Here is an 18,205-nt window from a genome sequence, read left to right as displayed (position 1 = left end):
ACTTCTTGTCCATCTCCGTCATTAAATACCTTCTTTCTGACACGTTTGCGAGTTTGAGCTGCATTGTAACCAACATCTTGTAGTATTACCTTTGCAACTGCTTCAAATCTTTCAAAGTCATCCCTTAAAGTGTGTAGTTGGTCAGCTAATGACCCGTACAGATCTGCACATTTTTAAGTTCACATTCTCAGTTTGCAGAACTTGACTTGCTTTATGAGACTTGCAAAATCTCATCCGACATGATCAACATGAAATCAACTTCTAGCTCATGCATCTTATTTGAAATATTATCTGCTTCTCTTCTAGTGTCTCTCTTTTGTGACTGGTCTTCAACTAGACATTCTAAAGCTTCCAAAATCTTAAAGATTTCAAAATTGCTGTTGTTGCCATAGCATGTGCCTCCCATCTGGTATCAGAGAGGGATTTTAACACTCTATCATTTCCAAGACAAGCTTTAAGAATTTTCCACCGGCTGGTTGAGATTGAAAACAAATGTATAGAGCAAATGCATTGTAAAGAAATAATAAACTGTCACTTGAGAGCAGTCAACAGGACTTCAGTCTACCAGAATTAGTAAATGGGCTGCACAGGGTACATATATGACAAACTAATTTTTTTTTTTAAATCTTTTGCTGGATCCCCTTATAACGCTTAAACATGTTAGCAGCATTGTGGTAAAACTGACCCCTACATTTTGAAAAATTAAGTTTGCAAACTTCATGTAAGTAATGCAATACTTGGTTTGCCTTTTGCTCACCAGTATGGCCTTCCAGTTTCGGAAGGTTAAAAACCATTAAATAGGCTGTCTATCTTTTACGCATCAAAGTACAACATTTAACTGATCTATGTGTGATAGACCTGATGTCGAGTCAACTGACAAGCTAAAATAACTAGAATAATTTACTTCATCAACAATGAACGCATGGACCTTCTGAGCCGCTTACGGATGGTTTGGGGCAAGTATAAAGGATTTCCTTTTCCAAAATTTCCATATTTTGAAATGTGCCCTGCTAAAAATGGATAAAACTGACTTATGAGCTCAAGCAGACCTAAAAAATTCCCATTCTGTAGTGAACCAAATTTTTCATCTGTTCCTTGAAAAGCCAGGCCACGTTCAGTTAACGTATGAATAACAGCTACTACATGCACCAATACATGTTCCTAGTAATTGCACTATTCTTAAATTTGTTTTTCCAACTTTTGTTACAAGCCTAAACCTTGTCTGCGAGTTAAGTATGTTAGCATAGAATCTTGGTGAGTAGTGCTTCTTTCATGATGATCAGTTACAATAGTATTTTGCCAGTTACGGAACCCTTCTCTTTCAACAAAACGCAAGAAAATTTTAGGGGCAAAAAGTTTACAAACAAAACAGTAAACTGCCCCTGTTGATGATGAATACAATAACCACTCACTCTTGTATTGCTCACTATTAGCTTTTACCCCAAATAAAAGTTTTGTGAACAGTATCTCGTTCGTTTGCCATCACTGAAAGTCCGGCAAGATTTTCCAAATTCTATTGTGGTGTTGACAGTCAGTGGGTCCACAAGCAATCCAATAAGCCACATCATCAGCAGAGAAATCGAGCCACAACCCTGGGATCTTTTGCTTTAGTTTCTTCATCTTTCGAAGACTAAAGCATTTTTACCATAGTCAAGTAGCTTTTAATTTTCAGCAATTATTTCAACTTCAGACTGTCTTGTAGAGCAACTTGCATCAACATTAACACTAGAGGTATCAGGAGAATTTACAGGCAAAGTGAGATCAGTTATGAAACTTGTGCCAGTGAAGCCAGCCTATGACACCTCAACGTCATCATGATGTTCTGACCTTGAAGTGGACAAAGTGGTACCTGTAGGTGTGAAATTTGATTCAACTTCAATCTTGTCACAGTCAGATTTAGTACAAGTGACTTCTGATGACAGAGATGGGTTTTGATTTGGAAGATCATGTTATGTAAGTAAGTGAAAAAATTAGGCAACTTTCCACTCTTGGCCACTAAATCCAAAGCCTTTTATTGGTTCTTTTTTACCAGTTTTCTCTTTTGTGTACCACTTAATTGAACACTTTTCATCTTGCAGTCTAAAATACAGAGACAAAAATAAAAACCACAAAAGAATATGAATCATATACACTGCTGGACAAAATCTTAAGGCCAATGAACATAAAGAAAAAATTGCATTTTGCATTGTTAAACTCAACCACTTATTTGAGAACAGCTTCGAAAGATGAAAATAAGGAAAAAAAAACTTTTTTAGCATTTAATAGGGAAAATATGAACACTATAAAATTAGCATAAATACTAGCTGGTCAAAAGTTTACGACCATATCAAAAAACAAAGTCCTAAACAGGGTAGTTAATGCCCAACAAGAGGTCTCAGTAATGAGTTGCACGGCCTTCATTGCGAATAACTTCAAACATTCACTTTGGCATAATCGATATAAGCGTTTGCAGAAGGCTGGCTGGAATGTTATTCCAAGTGGTGAAGATGGCTTCACGAAGATCATGCACTGTTTGGAATTGAAGTCCGTTTCTTTAGACTTGGCCCGGCATGGCCAAGCGTGTTAAGGCGTGCGACTCGTAATCTGAGGGTCGTGGGTTCGCATCCCAGTCGCGCCAAAAATGCTCGCTCTTTCAGCCGTGGGGGCGTTATAATGTACGGTCAATCCAACTATTCATTGGTAAAAGAGTAGCCCAAGAGTTGGCGGTGGGTGGTGATGACTACCTGCCTTCCCTCTAGTCTTAAACTGCTAAATTAGGGACGGCTAGCGCAGATAGCCCTCGAGTAGCTTTGTGCGAAATTCAAAACAAACAAATTATATAGACTTCCCTTGCCATCTACCCTCAAATATTTTCAATGGGGCTCAGTGCGGGCGAACACGCTGGATGATCCCAAAGAATTACGTTATTCGCCATGAAAAAGTCTTTTGTCCTGCAGGCATTGTATATTGCAGCATTGTCCTGCTGAAAGATTCAGTCATTTCCACACAAGCGAGAGACTTCAGTCAATAAGGATGCTCTCTCCAACATGCCAATGTAGCCAGCTGCTTTTTGACACCCCTGTACAACCTGAAGCTTCATTGTTTCATGAAAGGAGAAAGCATCCCAGATCATGATGGAACCTCCTCCACTGTGTCGTGTAGAAAATGTCTCCGGTGGGATATCCTTATCGTGCCAGTAACGTTGGAAGCCATCTGGACCATCCAGGTTAAATTTTTTCTCATCAGAGAACAAAACTTTCTTCCACTTTTCTACATCCCATGTTTGGTGCTTCTCAGCAAAGTTTAACTGAGCTATTTCGTGGTGTAGAAAGAGGCGTGGCCTTTGAAGACGTTTACGGTTTTTAAAACCTTTTTCTTGTAGATACCGTTTTATTTTATCTTGAGCTGCATTCTGCGTCCGTAAGGGCCTTAATTTGGTTCGACGATTGGGTGGTTTCTTACCGGACAACCAGTCGAATTCTTCTGCTCAACGCCGGCGAAATTTTCTTGGGCTGACCACTTGAAATTCTCGTTCTGTATTACTCAGGGTCTTTAAAGAAATTTGCAACAGTAGTTTTACAATGCCCAATCTCACCAGCAACGGCATATTGAGAGAGACCTTGCTTTTGCAGCTCGACAATTCTGCCACGTTCAAACTCTGTCAACTTTTTAGCCTTTGCTATGTTTTTACTTAATGTAACACAGGAGATGTCAGTTGGAGATATTGACAACGCTAATGCTTGAACACAAATGATTAAATATCGTTACGTGTTAATGATTAACGCTTCGTTTCAGTATGGTCTTAAACTTTTGACCAGCTACTATTTAGGCTAATTTCATAGTGTTCACATTTTCCCTATTAAATGCAAAAAAAGTTTTTATTTTTATTTTCCCTTTTCTTATTTTCATCTTTCGAAGCTCTACTCAAATAAGTGGTTGAGACTAACAACGCAAAATGCATATTGTATACATTGTGAACTGTGACCGCGTGGTGTAAACGTTGTCATTAATCATATCAGATCGATCTTCAATATGAATGGACCTATATGTTTATCTGATTATGCAAAAGGCTTGAGACATAATCATCGGGATCATTATATTGATAAAATCAGTGCCATCAAAGTCGACCCATATCTGATATCGCCTGAAAATTTCACCAGTTTCATTGATGCCCATCCAAAATCTGACATTCAGTACAATAACATTTATCATTACCTCATTAACACCACATCATCATACACTGTAGAGAGACTGAAGCCCTACAAAAGCCTGGAAGTCTACAAGTTTTTTACAGCTGGGTGGGTGCATGAAGTGTTGCAAGCACGGATAGTCACAGATGCTCAACCTCTCTTTGTTATCAAAGCCAAGTTAAATGTTTTTTTACTTACCTGAGCACCAACTTAGTTACCCACAAGAGTTTGTTGGAGCTTTTTTCATGAGATAACTGTCAAAAACAGAGTTAACGTGTATTAAATATTTATATATTCAGTTTAAATACAATGTAATGCCTCCTCACAAATATCCCTACTACTACTCATACACAATAACTTTTATTATTTAATAAATTTATTGATTCACGAAGAGCAATATTTTCAGTTCTCAATTGCTGAAACTCTTCTGTAAAGCTTCAATAACAGTCATACTAAGATCAGTCTGTATGGACATCTCTCTGGCTGTGTCTGGAATTTGAGGTCCATCTTCCTGTTCATCAGCAACTTCCACACAGTACTCAGCATGAGCAGAAGCAGACATGGACATCAGAGACTGGTAAGTTTCACTCTGGGACACCACTGAAACAAAATGAAAACTACATGTGATTGATTTATATATATATATATATATGTTTATTAAAAGATTATCAGAAACCTAAACATAAAGTTACAAAAGACATACTTATATGAAAAAATACTCAAAAATCAAACACATCATAGGTTACTGAAATAAACATTTTTTTATGGTTTTAACAGAAGTTTAACAATTAAAAACCCACCACATCTTCTGTTGAATGTTTCCAGAGTGACTTTTGACTTTTTCTTCTGTGGAGAAGACACATATTGGAACTGTGAAAGAACGTAGTCTGGGGAAAGGGGGTCATCACTCTTACCTGTAATACAAAAATAAACATATTACATAATTTTGTGACAATTAGCTGTTTTCATATATATAAGTTGACAAATACACAAGTATCAGTATATAATAATATATGTAAATAACTTGCAGTCTGATTTATTTTTATTTAAATAGAAGTGAATCATTAACTGTTTTTGATGAAACAAGAAGACTGTAGTCCAAGAGACAAGAGTAACCAAGTTGTTTACATATCGATCTTTTAAATGAAAAGTAAATTTTATACAATACACAGTCGTGATGCATGTTAAGCTAAAAAATAATACAGGGATAGAATTTTATAATCGTTTTTTGTGACCTGTCATGAACTATTTTGTTTATGACTATTTATGCAGCCCTCCTTTCCCCCCTCGTTATAAAAGTAAATGAATATAATATTATATTTGTACAGCCTCAACACAACTATAGAACGATTGTATTTCGTCGATTATGATATCAATACAGTTGGTTGTTTGATTTTGTTTTGAGTATTCTATTATAAATTCTGTGATGAATTTTTTTATTATGATAGTCGATAGGGTTATTTTGTCAGGTGTTAGCGTTTGTTTCTGGGAGTGTAGTCTTCTTGTGAATTTTGTGTATGTATTGAGGTGTTATTTTCTTGTGTAATATTTTTTGTTTTGATTCCTTTTAGCATTTGTGCATACATTGTTTTAGATGTTTTGCTAATTTCTGTCGTGTCTGTTGCGTATTTAAGTTAGGCTGTTCCTGTTTTGTCGTTGTTTTTATTTGTCACATCCTTTGTAATTGGCTGTGTGGGTTTGTCCACAATTACAGCATTTAAGTGTTTCTTGTTCCTTTTTACATTGAGAAATACGGTGTTCCCTGCCACAGCACCTCGTGTTGCTAGACATGGCGCAGAAACGTGACCATATCTGTGGTAAATGTAACATTGAGTTATACCACAATTGCCAGTTTTTAATTGTTTAACTTGGCATCTTTGATACCAAAGCATTATTCATGAGGTTTTATGTATTGTAGCTGTCATCTATGTCAATTTGTATTAAATTTGTTGGTGATTGTGTTGTGTTTTTTTTTTTTGGAAATTATTCGTTGTATATTTGTGTGGGTTATATTTTGTTCATCCAATGATTGTGTAATGGTGACAGAGTTTATAGATTGATCCACCCCTCTTACGACTATGGATTTTGGCTGCGGCTTACTACCTGACAGGTGAATGTTGATTTTACCAAGTTTAAAAGCGTCTTCCGGCTATTCTTTCAATAGCCTATTTAAGTCAGCGGCCTCTTGTCCTCGAACAAGGACACCGCGTCTGGGCAGACGCTTGATACTAATAGACTTAAATAGAGGCTTGTGGTTTGCAGCGTTTGACCTCTGTCGCAAGTAGGGGTTGATTGTACTTACCTGGTATACCTTCATGTTATTAATGAGTACTGTGGATGCTTAGTTTTCTGCGTTATATTACTACTTAGTGGTTTTTCTTTTTGTGGTGAATTTTTTTTTCCTTTTAGATGTAGCTATTGTAAAGTCTTCTTGTTCATCTGTGTCTGGCTTATTGTCTGTGGGGTTTATAGTAGAATTTTCCTGAATGTTTACAGTTATAGTATAAACATCCAAGGTGTTTGTTTTTTTGCTATTACATTTATTTTGTTAGTTGTGGGAGAAGCTTCCTCCACCGCAATGTTCCTCGTTTTCTGAATTTTCCGACGAATTAGTGAGTTTTCTTATTTTTCTTCGGACTTTTCCTCGTTTTCTAACATTATTTTCTTTGGTTTTATCTACTGTATTTAGTTCTTTCTTTGCTACAGTACATAAAGTAGCAGGGGGGAGTTTGTATCTTTGTTAATTAATCGGCCACTAACAAAACTAGACTTACTTGTTTTTCGTGTTGTTCCGGTGGCTTGAACAACTTCGAGGTTTTCCTCGCCTGGCATCGAGTATTTTGCCCGGCTGTTTTTGACTCTCCTGCTGTTCTTAGTAGGTTTTGTCTTTCCCCTAAGCAGAAATGATAAGCTTTTATTCGATTATAGTCGATGTTTCTGTGGGCAACACGCTTACGTAACCCTATCTAAAATGTACCTATTATTTCCTACTTTTTCCACGTCATCTTCCCACAGATGTTTGCTCTAAGCACAATAGAGGCTTGGGTAAATAAGATTATAGTCGAGGGAGCCTACTTTCAGTCTTTTGTTTCAGGAACCACGAAAAACATGCCTGTTTCGTGTCTCACTCTCACCAAAGTCAAACACAGTCGTTGGTGAGCAAAACTTTCGCGCTGAACAATTTCCTGCGTTATTCAACCCACATATTGAATTCGCATTGGTTAAAAAATTATTTACGTCACATACATTTACGTGACGATATTACCTCCACTGCTCTATAAGCAAACATAAAAACAGCAGCAAGTTTAAGCACTTGCAACACTAAAATACGAAGTTCGATTCTTCTCGGTGGACACAACAAATAGTTCTGTGTGGTTTCACTCAGAAATAAACAAGAAAAACGTCAAACGTCACGTTTTTAGCGACACACTAAACTGTGATCAACTGGAGCAAAAGAATTTCAGAAGCTCTTCCTTAAATTAACCTCTGTTTTTAGTGAAACCAACACGATGTTAACTTTTTTGAGAATATTGTATACCATATTATTCTGTCGTGTCTTTTGAAAAGAACTGCCATTTGTTAAGATAATAACTCGCTACAAGTAATGGTATATAATAGTAGTTATTCAATATATGACTTAGTATAACAGTGATACGATAAAACATATTTTGGCAAACGTCCAATAAGTTTCCGTTCAAGTTGATAATAAGAAGAAAGCAGACGTACAGACGTCTTACCGCACATCACTAAGTAACTACGACATTTTCCCAACACTTGCTTACTTTAAAAGCGTCGACGAATCAAGCTTTTCAAATGAGTCCGAACAACTTTAACACAGCAGAAGCTCTGAGACTAACTGCTTGTTGGTTTGTTTTTATAACAAGGTGATGTAGCACTTAATCAAATATGTTACCACTTTTAATAATTATGTTAAAATTATTTTGAATAACATAGGGGCAACATAGCTTATAAAGGAGTAAAAGAGTACGTGAACTAAAGCTTTACTCTAAAGGTAGCTAAACTTGTAGTGAACATCATTACTAAATTAAGATGAAGGAAAACCAGAAAGAATTGTTGATGTGAGTGTCGAGATCGCTGGATAATTTCAACTGTAACAGTAGCAGTATTTAATCATGCTAATAATTATGCTGGCGAAACTTGATACTTATTGTTATGATGTAACATTGTAAGGTTATAATATGTGCTTTAGGTGTAAACTGCACAGGTTTGTCAAATAAGTATATAACTTTAAATCACATTTATAAATTTGAATTTCCCACAAAAGGTTTTTTCTTTTCTTAAGCTCAAAGATGCAAATTTAGTTATCCGCACTGTGTCAAATAAGGGTATCGAAAACTGGGTTTTTAATGTTGTAAACCTTCAGATTTACCGCAAAGCCATCCCAAACAAAATTCAATATCATTGCAGCAGATAAAGGAAAATTATAGTCAATAAAAATTCATAAAATGGCAGATTAATTATTTTTAATATAAGGGGAGCTGTTTGAAAAGAGAAGACGTTAGAAAGCGAGGTTGTGATAATATTGTGTATGTTTTAATGGTATTTGGTTTTATCATGTTTATCTTTAGAAATTAGAGTTGAATAACAAAAAATAACTGGATTTATTAAGATTGATGACTAAAATACAAGGTGTAAGCTTTTAATTTACGTTTTATTAGTGTAACGTATAATACGACGTTATATTAGGCTTAGCAAGTGTATAATTCAACTTGCAGTGAGATTCTAAGACGAATTAAATACATTTTTTAATTTAATAAATAAGTCTAAAAACAAATTAATTGTCAAACTTTGGCTTAACAAGATACTGGTATTTAACCATAGTATCAAGCGTTTATTTTAATTCTACAAATAATACAGTGTTTAAACTTAGTTCAGGGGTTAAGCGTTCCCAGTTTGTTAGATGCAATAAGTGAAATGAATAGTCTTTATTTTGGAACCTGGACTAGTATGCACTTTTAAGGAGGCTAGTAGTGAGAATGTTCAATTTATATGTAGAGTTTGCAGGTTGGAGACTATCCTAATTAAAGTTGAGGAAATAGCTAAAGAGAAGTATAAATTATGGGAAATGACAGCAGGATTTCAAGAGAAGCTAAAACTTTTACATGCAAGGAAGACATCAGTTTGGTTTTATTTGTTTGGAATTAAGCACAAAGCTACACAATGGTCTGTCTAGAATGGGTATCAAAATCCAGTTTCTACTGGTGTTAGTCTGCAGACATATTGCTGTGCCACTGGGGAGGGGGCGAAGGCATCAGCTAAAATTAACAGTGACATTCAGGAAGTTAGAAAGGGTAGCATTAGGGTTAAAAGTAATTAACTTAATTGTAAAGACTATTCTACTGAGCAACAGATTTCAGCCCTTGGCTTATGAAGACGAAGGACTATTGGAGGGAAGGAAAGCAAAAAGAATATAGAAGGATTACGAACTTAAAGAAGTTATAATTATAGCTGATTCCTTTGCATGGCTTGTGGATAGAATAGTCTGTAAGATAAATAAGGAGAAAAGTTAGATTATGCTACCCTGGGACACGGTTGGAAGACATAACTATCAAGGATGTAGTTTTTGTTGTGTATGTAAACTCTAATGATGTGGGGAAGATGTCAGAGGAGCTAATTAAGTACAAGGATAAAGGCCACAAATTAATTGTGTCAGGGATACTGCTAAGAAGTTAAAACATAAAATACAATAAAACAAAATATATCTTAATTACTTTTCCTGAATTGACCAGTCACACAATTTTTTATGCTTTTCCATGGCAAAGAAGGGATGATCTCTAGTTCTTTATCAACAGCTGCTCTCTTGTCAGTGTTTGTGTGTGTAGGGGGAGTCTCTTCAGGGATGTGGTCAAAAGAATCCACTAGTGGTTTCATCCCTCTTGATACTGTGAAAGTAATCAAGAGTAGAACCCACGGCTCTTCAGCAGGTTGAATTAATTCTGGTAAAGTATTGTCTGAAGCTAATTTTCGCTGCAATGTGCCAATATGTTTCCAAAAGACAATAATACTCAATGGTAGTTGACTTGGAGTACCTGTCTTTATGGATTTTACTCTTATTATCTTATGCTTATTTCCTTGTTGTCATTAGAAGTCAAGGTTTGGTGTAATTTTTTATACAGTGAATATGAATTTCATGGCCATAGATTATGAAGTTCTTTGAAGTTAGTCTCAGGCCACATATATGTTTAGAAATAAAGTATATTTTGAATATGCAGTCTTTTTTAATGCCGATTACCTATACATAACGTTGTGTAGAGAGGCCTTCCACATTTAAGGTAACTTTCAACCCAATTCTTCGGCTTAGACCTTTATAAACATTTGCAGTCTTCACCCTTGAAAATAATTTCCCAGTTTACTTTACCGAATCCGATCAAAAAACGGTGGCTGTAGAACTAGTGTAAATCAACATGTTGCTAGGTTCCTATCTGTGAACACATTTACTTATATACTAGCTTAAAAAAAAATTCACTCTTTGCTTCAGTTAGAACAGATGAAATATTTCTATTATCAGAATATTATTTTCTTTGGTTGATTCATTACAGTCTCGAGAGTAATATGCATGTTTTCTGCAATTCTACTAGTTTTCTTTTCTTGCCATCCTTTGGGAACAGTTTGAACTTCATAAAGGCTTTTGTATGTGTATTTCTTGGTAATATATAATTTTAAGTTGCAATTGAAACTCCTTTTGTTCTGTCGTTTACTTCTATTTTGAATAAGCAGTTCTTTAATCAAGTTTTAGTTTTTCTAAACCGTTATCAGAAATAATTGAACTTTCTGCTCTATTTATTCTGGTAATCTCATAATTTCTGGAACTTGCTTTCAATTGTTTATCTTTAATTTTAATTAATCCACTTTTACTGCCAACCGAACTGTTCCCTTTTCACTTACTTTGTTTTAGCTTCACTCGCATATCTTCACCCACTAATGACATCTGTGAATTCGCACTGTACAAAACATATATTCTTTCATGCAGCGCACCGAAAAAGATAAATGAGCAAACTATTCCATGTCTCCATAAAGTTTGGCTAAGGTTTTATATTTCTCTTAAGCCTCCCAGTGGCACAGCAATATGTTTGTGGACTTACAATGCTAGAAATCGGGTTTCGATACCATTGGTGGGTAGAGCACAGATAGCCATTGTGTAGGTTTGTGCTTAAATACAAACAAATATATCACTTAAAAGTTTATTTTAGAAAAATTATTTCTTCTGACGTTACATTCCAAATATGTTTGATAAAGCAGTCCATAATGCCTAACAGTTATGACTCTTTTCTTACTTGGAAGGTTACTTATTCTTGTTAAAACTGGTTCTTGTTGTTCATTGCTCCATCCACTCACCTTGGAAAGTATTTCATTCTAATCTTAATACGCCTCCCATAATACGTCTCTGTTATAATCTGTTGGTTTCTCAATTTAACAGTGTTCTCAAGTTGGCCTGCTATATTCCATAATTTAGATGAAGTGACTGGAGTAGCCCTATTCCATTGTAGAAATTCTTTGATTTCCTCGATGTAGCCTTTGATAAAACTGAAGTTTGTCTCTTGTAATTCCTCTCCTAACTGTCCCTCTCTTCCTATTCTATCTTTTAATTTTCTGTCTTTTTCTTCTTTAATTTATTTTCCTTTTCTCCTTGACTATCTTTCTTTCCAGGCCCAGCATGGCCAGGTGGTTTTAGGCGTTCGGATCGTAATCTTCGGGTCGCAGGTTCGAATCCCCGTCGCACTAAACATGCCTACCCTTTCAGCCGTTGGGGCGTTATAATGTTACGATCAACCCCACTATTCGTTGGTAAAAGAGTAGCCCAAGAGTTGGCGCTGGATGGTGATGATTAGCTGCCTTCCATTTAGTCTTACACTGCTAAATTAGGGACGGTTAGAGCAGATAGCCCTCGTGTAGCTTTGGGCGAAATTCCAAAAAACAAATAAACAATCTTTCTTTTCACTGTTTCTCCACTTGTACCAAATATGAGAACATTGCTGTTGTCGTTGTCATCTGAAAGTAGATTCAAGATTTTTTTTTTTACAAAAATCTTACTGTGGACATTTATAAATGTTTCTTTTCTTGGGTAGATTATTTTGTAATAGTTGGAAGAGAAAAGAATGAAAAATTCAGTGCAATGACTGAGAAGGAAGGCATTGTATTTCTTTATTTGCATGTTGTTCAAGTTAGATTTAGCTTATGGTTACCGAGAGATTTTTCGTGGTTGATGTTAACACAGAAATTTTGTGTACTTGCTACTTCTGTTATCTTTATTTCATCCTAGTCACTCAATAATCTCAGTTCTGAACAATGTAAGTCAAGTAATGAAGTGTGGATTAAGGGTTTTATTGGCCCCAGGCTTTATAGCTTATAGAAATTCCTGACATTAGGCTACGCGTTTCTGCTAAATTTGGTCTTTTCTCTAGATATTACCAGGCTGTTCGTGTTAAAATATGTTTCTTTGTATATAAAATTGATTGTAATGATATGTCTAAGTTTAATAATGTTATGCAACAGAATGTGATTTTTAAGTATGCAAGAAATACCAATTTTATTTTGTTTTTTGGGATGTTTTGTTATGAATACTCAAATAAGATTAAACAGACCAAAGGTGAATTTTACTTAATTATTTTCCATAATTAAATTTAGAAAGTTTGTTATTAATGTTACTTATAGCATTACATATGGTACGTATAACAGTTTGTTCAGCATCCCATTTATTTTCATTTTGACATTGTGTAACGTAAGGATTCAGTTTTAAGTAGTAAAAAAATTAGAAACATTAAAACACCTGCTTACTGAGATTGTTCAGAACTAAGATTTGATCTTATTTCCAAAAGTTATCTGGTTACATGAGAAGAACGAAAAGGTGATCAGAACAACTTATTTTGTTGTAGTTCAAAGATCATCTTGAAACGAAATATGTTTTTTTCAGTGTACTTGGTGGTGTTGACTATTTAATGTTTGTTCAAGACTGGCCGCCCACAGTTTGTCTTCATTCATCAAAAACCATCGCAGTAAGTGTATAGTAATAATATAAATTGAAATATCGTTAAAAAATAAAATCATTAACGAAAACAATTTTTATCATTATTAGAAATTTCTTAAAAGGAGTGGTATACAAGCAGCAAACAATGAATTATGTATAACACAATTAATGTGCTCATTGAGAACGAATACAAAACATGATAACGAACCAAACACGGAAATAAATTAATTACCATATTCAAACAACAATCAAATTATTCAATACAATAAAGCTAGCAGACAAAGAAAAAACATCACAAAAACTGAGAAAATGTAAACAACACACCATAGTTAAGCTTTTGCAAACGAATACTATATAAAGAAAGTTCTTAATTCAATAATAAAGATAAATACTAGCGTCGGCAACGAAAAGAACGGAAACACGTTAACCAAGCAACAAATTAAGCTAAGCCTCACTGTCAATTATATATTAATATTGCGAATGGTCAGCTTTACAAAGGCTTTTAAAATCAGTGAATATTTGTGCGATCTATTTCAAAATGTACTTTCTAATTCCGTGCAACGCAGAGTACATTGATAATTTTTAAGAAATGTCTTTGGAACTACTTTAATATCTGATAATATATGAAACATTTTGCTCTGTTAACCCTTAATCATGGTGTTGAGTTCAACTTAATCGAAATAAAATCCCTACATGAGAACAGACTGGAAAAATAGATTTAATGCGATTGATTAGTCATCAAAAGTTGTTAATTATATTTGTGATGTAAACATTTATACTACTGTATTGACGAACTACGGAAGTGTAACGAATTATGTTACACTTGTATTTTTTTATGTTCACAAGCTAAGCTCATATGACTCAAGTTCCCTGACTGTTTTCGTTTGTACTACCTAATCACATGACGACATGACTCGTAACCAAAACCAACAGTAATTTTCCGTTTTGGAATTCGTGATCAAATTCTGTCCAACTGTCCAACCATGACGCTGATAATAGTTATTTCTTATATCTAAAACATAAATGTGTAATTTAAAATCATATAAACTTTTTTTAACTTTCTGGGACCTAACATTAGTGGTTTTAGTTTCGTAATACGTACGGAAATATTTCGCCTTATTCGTGCACCAATAGTGATGAGCCCAGTACTATAAGTATGTATAATTGGGTTTACTGAATATGCATTGGAAAAGAAATCTTTTACGTTATTGAATATTTGTTTGTTTTTGAATTTCGCACAAAGCTACTCGAGGGATATCTGTGCTAGCCGTCCCTAATTTAGTAGTGTAAGACTAGAGGGAAGGCAGCTAGTCATCACCACCCACCTCCAACTCTTGGGCTATTCTTTTACCAACGAATAGTGGGATTGACCGTAACATTATAACGCTCCCACAGCTGAAATGGCGAGCATGTTTGGTGTGACCGGGATGCGAACTCGTGACCCTCAGATTACGAGTCGCACGCCTTAACACGCTTGGCCATGCCGGGCCCATTATTGAATATACTTTCGTTCGTAAAATATTCTTGTTCATACATTTACTATGCACTAATGTGAAAATAAAAATATTTCATAATAGTGTGTTTGTTTTTTGAATTTTGCGCAAAGCTACACGAGGGCTATCTGCGCTAGCCGTCCCTAATTTAGCAGTGTAAGACTAGAGGGAAGGCAGCTAGTCATCACCATCCACCGTCAACTCTTGGGCTACTTTTTTACCAACGAAAAGTGGGATTGACCGTCATATTACAACGCACCCCAGGCTGAAAGGGCGAGCATCTTTGGTGCGACGGGGAGTCGATCCGCGACCCTCAGATTACGAGTCAACCCACCTGGTCATGCCGGGATTTAGTTTGTTTGTAATTAAGCGCAAAGCGACACAATGGGCTCTGTGTGCTCTGCCCACCACCCCTATTGAAACTCGGTTTCTAGCGATGCGAGTTCGCATACATACTGCTGTGCCACTGGGAAGGGACTACATATTAATTAGTTAAGGTGTCTAAGGAGAAAATATCTGGACGCTGAAAGTATATAACAAGATTTTCTTACAAATGCGTTGGTATATCTCCGCAGATATCACTACGTTTTTATAATTTAAAGATCTTGAACGTAGGCTAGTTAGTAAGTATTAATGTGATTAGTTTATAACGTATGGGTCGATAAATATTAAAGATCTAATATTTGTAATGTGAGATAGGATACTCGAAAACATAGGCTCAGCATGGCCAGGTGGTTAAGGCACTCGACTCGTACTCTGAGGATCGCGGGTTCGAATCCCTGTCACACCAAACATGCTTGCCATTTCAGTGTTGGTGGCGTTATAATGTTACGGTCAATCCCACTATTCGTTGGTAAAAGAGTTGCCCAGAAATTAGCTGCTTTCTATCTAGTCTTACACTGCTAAATTAGGGACGGCTAGCGCAGATAGCTCTCGTGTAACTCAGCGCGAAATTCAAAACATACCTGTATTAGGTCATATTGTTTCACAAAGAAAAGAAATGGCTGCTATTAAAATAGTAACATAGCTAACAAATAATGCAGATTAAATCGGGGGAAAAGCATCATAAATATTTCGACGCAAATATTGGTAGTTGCGCAGTTTCAAAACACAAGTACTTCTCACAGACAAATATATATATGTGTGTGTGTGTATGTATATAAATCTCAACTGCAAGACTTAATTTCTGTTATTACAAATTAGTTGGATCTCAGTATAAAATTGAATCTTGCTAAATTTATACGACCTGTTTATGTGACGAGAAGACCAATGGGAAAAAAGTACAAATAAACAGTGTTTTTTGAAGACGCTATCTGGGTTCACAATGACTCTTCATCGCTTGGCGCTGGGATATATTTATTAGGAATTAATTTTCTTTAGATATACAAGATAAAGAGGTCTACAAAATAACAAGAAATTCGAAAAAAATATTTATCACGAAGTAATACTGATTTGTGAAAAGAAAATTAAGAAACTGAGCACAAAACAATAACAACAAAAATGATCTTCTTTTGAACACAAAAACTAAATGAATCTGGACTACTCTCTCTCTCACTGTCTTAGTTGAGATCCTAAGCCTAATGTTACGTAGATAAATCGCTAAAGTCATACTTACCTAGAGTGACTATAACTGTTCGTGTGACTGATTATTCCTAATTCAAAATAAGGAGTTCGTAACCCAGGGATATCACCTGCTCTACATTGAAAATAGCTGCTGTCTAGTTCCACACACTAATCGCAAATATACAGCCATTAATTCCCATGTGTTATCTTAAGGGAATGCTTGCTTGTTTTGAATTTCACGCAATGTTACATGAGGACTATCTGCGCTAACCGTCCCTAATTTAGTAGCGTAAGACTAGAGGTAAGGCAGCTAGTCATCACCACCCATCACCATTTCTTTGGCTACTCTTTTACCAATGAATAGTGAGATTGACCGTACATTATAACGCCCCATGACTGAAAGGGCGAGCATGTTTAGTGCGACGGAGATTCTAACCCATGTCCCGCAAATTTCGAGTCATGTTCGCTAACCACCTTGCTTAGAATTAATAATATTTTATGCTTTCTTTGCAGATAACTAAAATAGGTTTTTTTTTAAACTTATCATATTACATTTTTTTTTAACTTATAAGAACATGGACATTTTTTTTTCACAGTGTGAAGAGCCTCCTAAGAAAAATAGTTGGGTGATTCATGGATTATGGTGAGTAATTAACTTGTGTTCAATAAGTCTTTAAGAAAATGTTTAGTTGTTTTTATTGAAAGCACCAAAAATTTAATAAAGGCTAAACTTATGTTAATTACTTAGTTTTGTGAAAAACAGGAAATTCAAACTCGAGTGAGGTATTATATCTTTGAATGTGTGATTCAGACAATTTTAGTGAGTTTCTTCATTAATCAGGTGTTTAGAATTGATGGTATAATATGTGAGGGAATTAAGGAGTTTTATTTCATTGGCTGCACTCATTAAAATTGTTTGCGAAGAAAAATAAAAAGTTATTTATAGGAGTGACTGTGTGAAACGCGCCAAATTTTTTGTTGGTATTGTTTTTGTTATTTTTTTAATTTCGCGCAAAGCTACACGAGAGCTATCTAAGCTAGTTGTCCCTAATTTAGCAATGTAAGACTAGAGGGAAGGCAGCTAGTTATCATCAACCACCATCAATTCTTGGGGTTATCTTTAACCAACTAGTAGTGGGATTGACTGTAACGTTATAAAGCCTTCACGACTGAAAGGGCAAACATGTTTGGTGTGACGGGGATTCGAACCTTAGCTTACGAGTCGAGCATCCTAACCATCTGGTCATGCTGGGTCTGAGCATCGTGTCATGGTTCTTTCACGTATGCTCTTTGCAGTGGCAAATGCCATGATGCCTACGACTGCGAACTGGATCCTCACTGTGTTAATAGTAGTGACGTTTTTTGTACACGACTTCCTCCTACTATTGCAAATAATCTCTATGACGACTTTCACATCTTGTGTCGGCCATCGAACATGAGATTTCTGAGCAGCAGCTTCAGACTGCCCTTGACTATTTGTTAAAGTGGTCCACAGCAAACAGTTTTTACCTTTTCTTTGTCCAAAATTGTTTGTATGCACTTTTGCTGCCAAAGAGGTATACACCCGATCGTTAGCTTCTTCTTGGTTATGTTGTTCATCCTATTATCCCTGAGGCAAAGTTTTTGGGGGTTATATTTGACTGTAAGTTGACTTTCATTCCACACATCAAGCAGCTATGTGTCAAGTGTACGAGATCACTGAACATTCTCCGTTTCCTCTCTTCCACCTCTCATGGAGTGGATTGATGTTCTATGCCTAGGATCTATCATACCCTTATCTGCTTCAAATTGGACTATGGTTCTGTCAGGACCTTGGCCTTGAAGATGCATAAACATATGTACAGTTATTTAGGCGGGTATATAAGTGTAATAAGTTTTAGTTTTGTACAACCAACACTTTGAAATAGACATTGTTGATGTTCAAACATTTTAATGGTGGCGATTATCATGGCCGTCATTTTGTTTTATAACGATCCCTACTATTAAGTACTACT

At 35.6% G+C, this 18,205-nt stretch overlaps 2 protein-coding genes across 6 annotated transcripts in view; one reads left to right on the top strand and one right to left on the bottom strand.

Moving 5' to 3' along the window:
• Window positions 1-4,527: 4,527 nt before the first annotated feature.
• Window positions 4,528-18,205, bottom strand: part of LOC143249441 (uncharacterized) — a 34,780-nt gene continuing 21,102 nt past the window's right edge. Inside the window, exons 1-4 of one of the 4 annotated variants that reach the window (XM_076499287.1) lie at window positions 9,902-9,960; window positions 6,944-7,062; window positions 4,970-5,083; window positions 4,528-4,769 (exon numbers count right to left, since the gene is read on the bottom strand). In XM_076499287.1, coding sequence (XP_076355402.1) covers window positions 4,579-4,769; window positions 4,970-5,083; window positions 6,944-7,062; window positions 9,902-9,945 — 468 coding nt within the window. In that variant the 5' untranslated portion in view covers window positions 9,946-9,960 and the 3' untranslated portion in view covers window positions 4,528-4,578. Of the gene's footprint in view, window positions 4,770-4,969; window positions 5,084-6,943; window positions 7,081-7,160; window positions 7,358-9,901; window positions 9,961-18,205 lie in introns of those variants that run through there. The other 3 variants (XM_076499289.1, XM_076499288.1, XM_076499290.1) reach the window with 3 other exon arrangements.
• LOC143249440 (ribonuclease Oy-like) overlaps window positions 7,567-18,205 on the top strand; it is a 31,747-nt gene continuing 21,108 nt past the window's right edge. Inside the window, exons 1-3 of one of the 2 annotated variants that reach the window (XM_076499285.1) lie at window positions 7,567-8,053; window positions 13,102-13,183; window positions 16,808-16,854. In XM_076499285.1, coding sequence (XP_076355400.1) covers window positions 7,983-8,053; window positions 13,102-13,183; window positions 16,808-16,854 — 200 coding nt within the window. In that variant the 5' untranslated portion in view covers window positions 7,567-7,982. Of the gene's footprint in view, window positions 8,054-8,100; window positions 8,249-13,101; window positions 13,184-16,807; window positions 16,855-18,205 lie in introns of those variants that run through there. The other variant, XM_076499286.1, reaches the window with a different exon arrangement.

This window comes from Tachypleus tridentatus, chromosome 4 (assembly GCF_004210375.1).
Source record: "Tachypleus tridentatus isolate NWPU-2018 chromosome 4, ASM421037v1, whole genome shotgun sequence".
NCBI lineage: Eukaryota > Metazoa > Arthropoda > Merostomata > Xiphosura > Limulidae > Tachypleus > Tachypleus tridentatus.
This window is presented reverse-complemented; position numbering and strand designations above follow the sequence as displayed.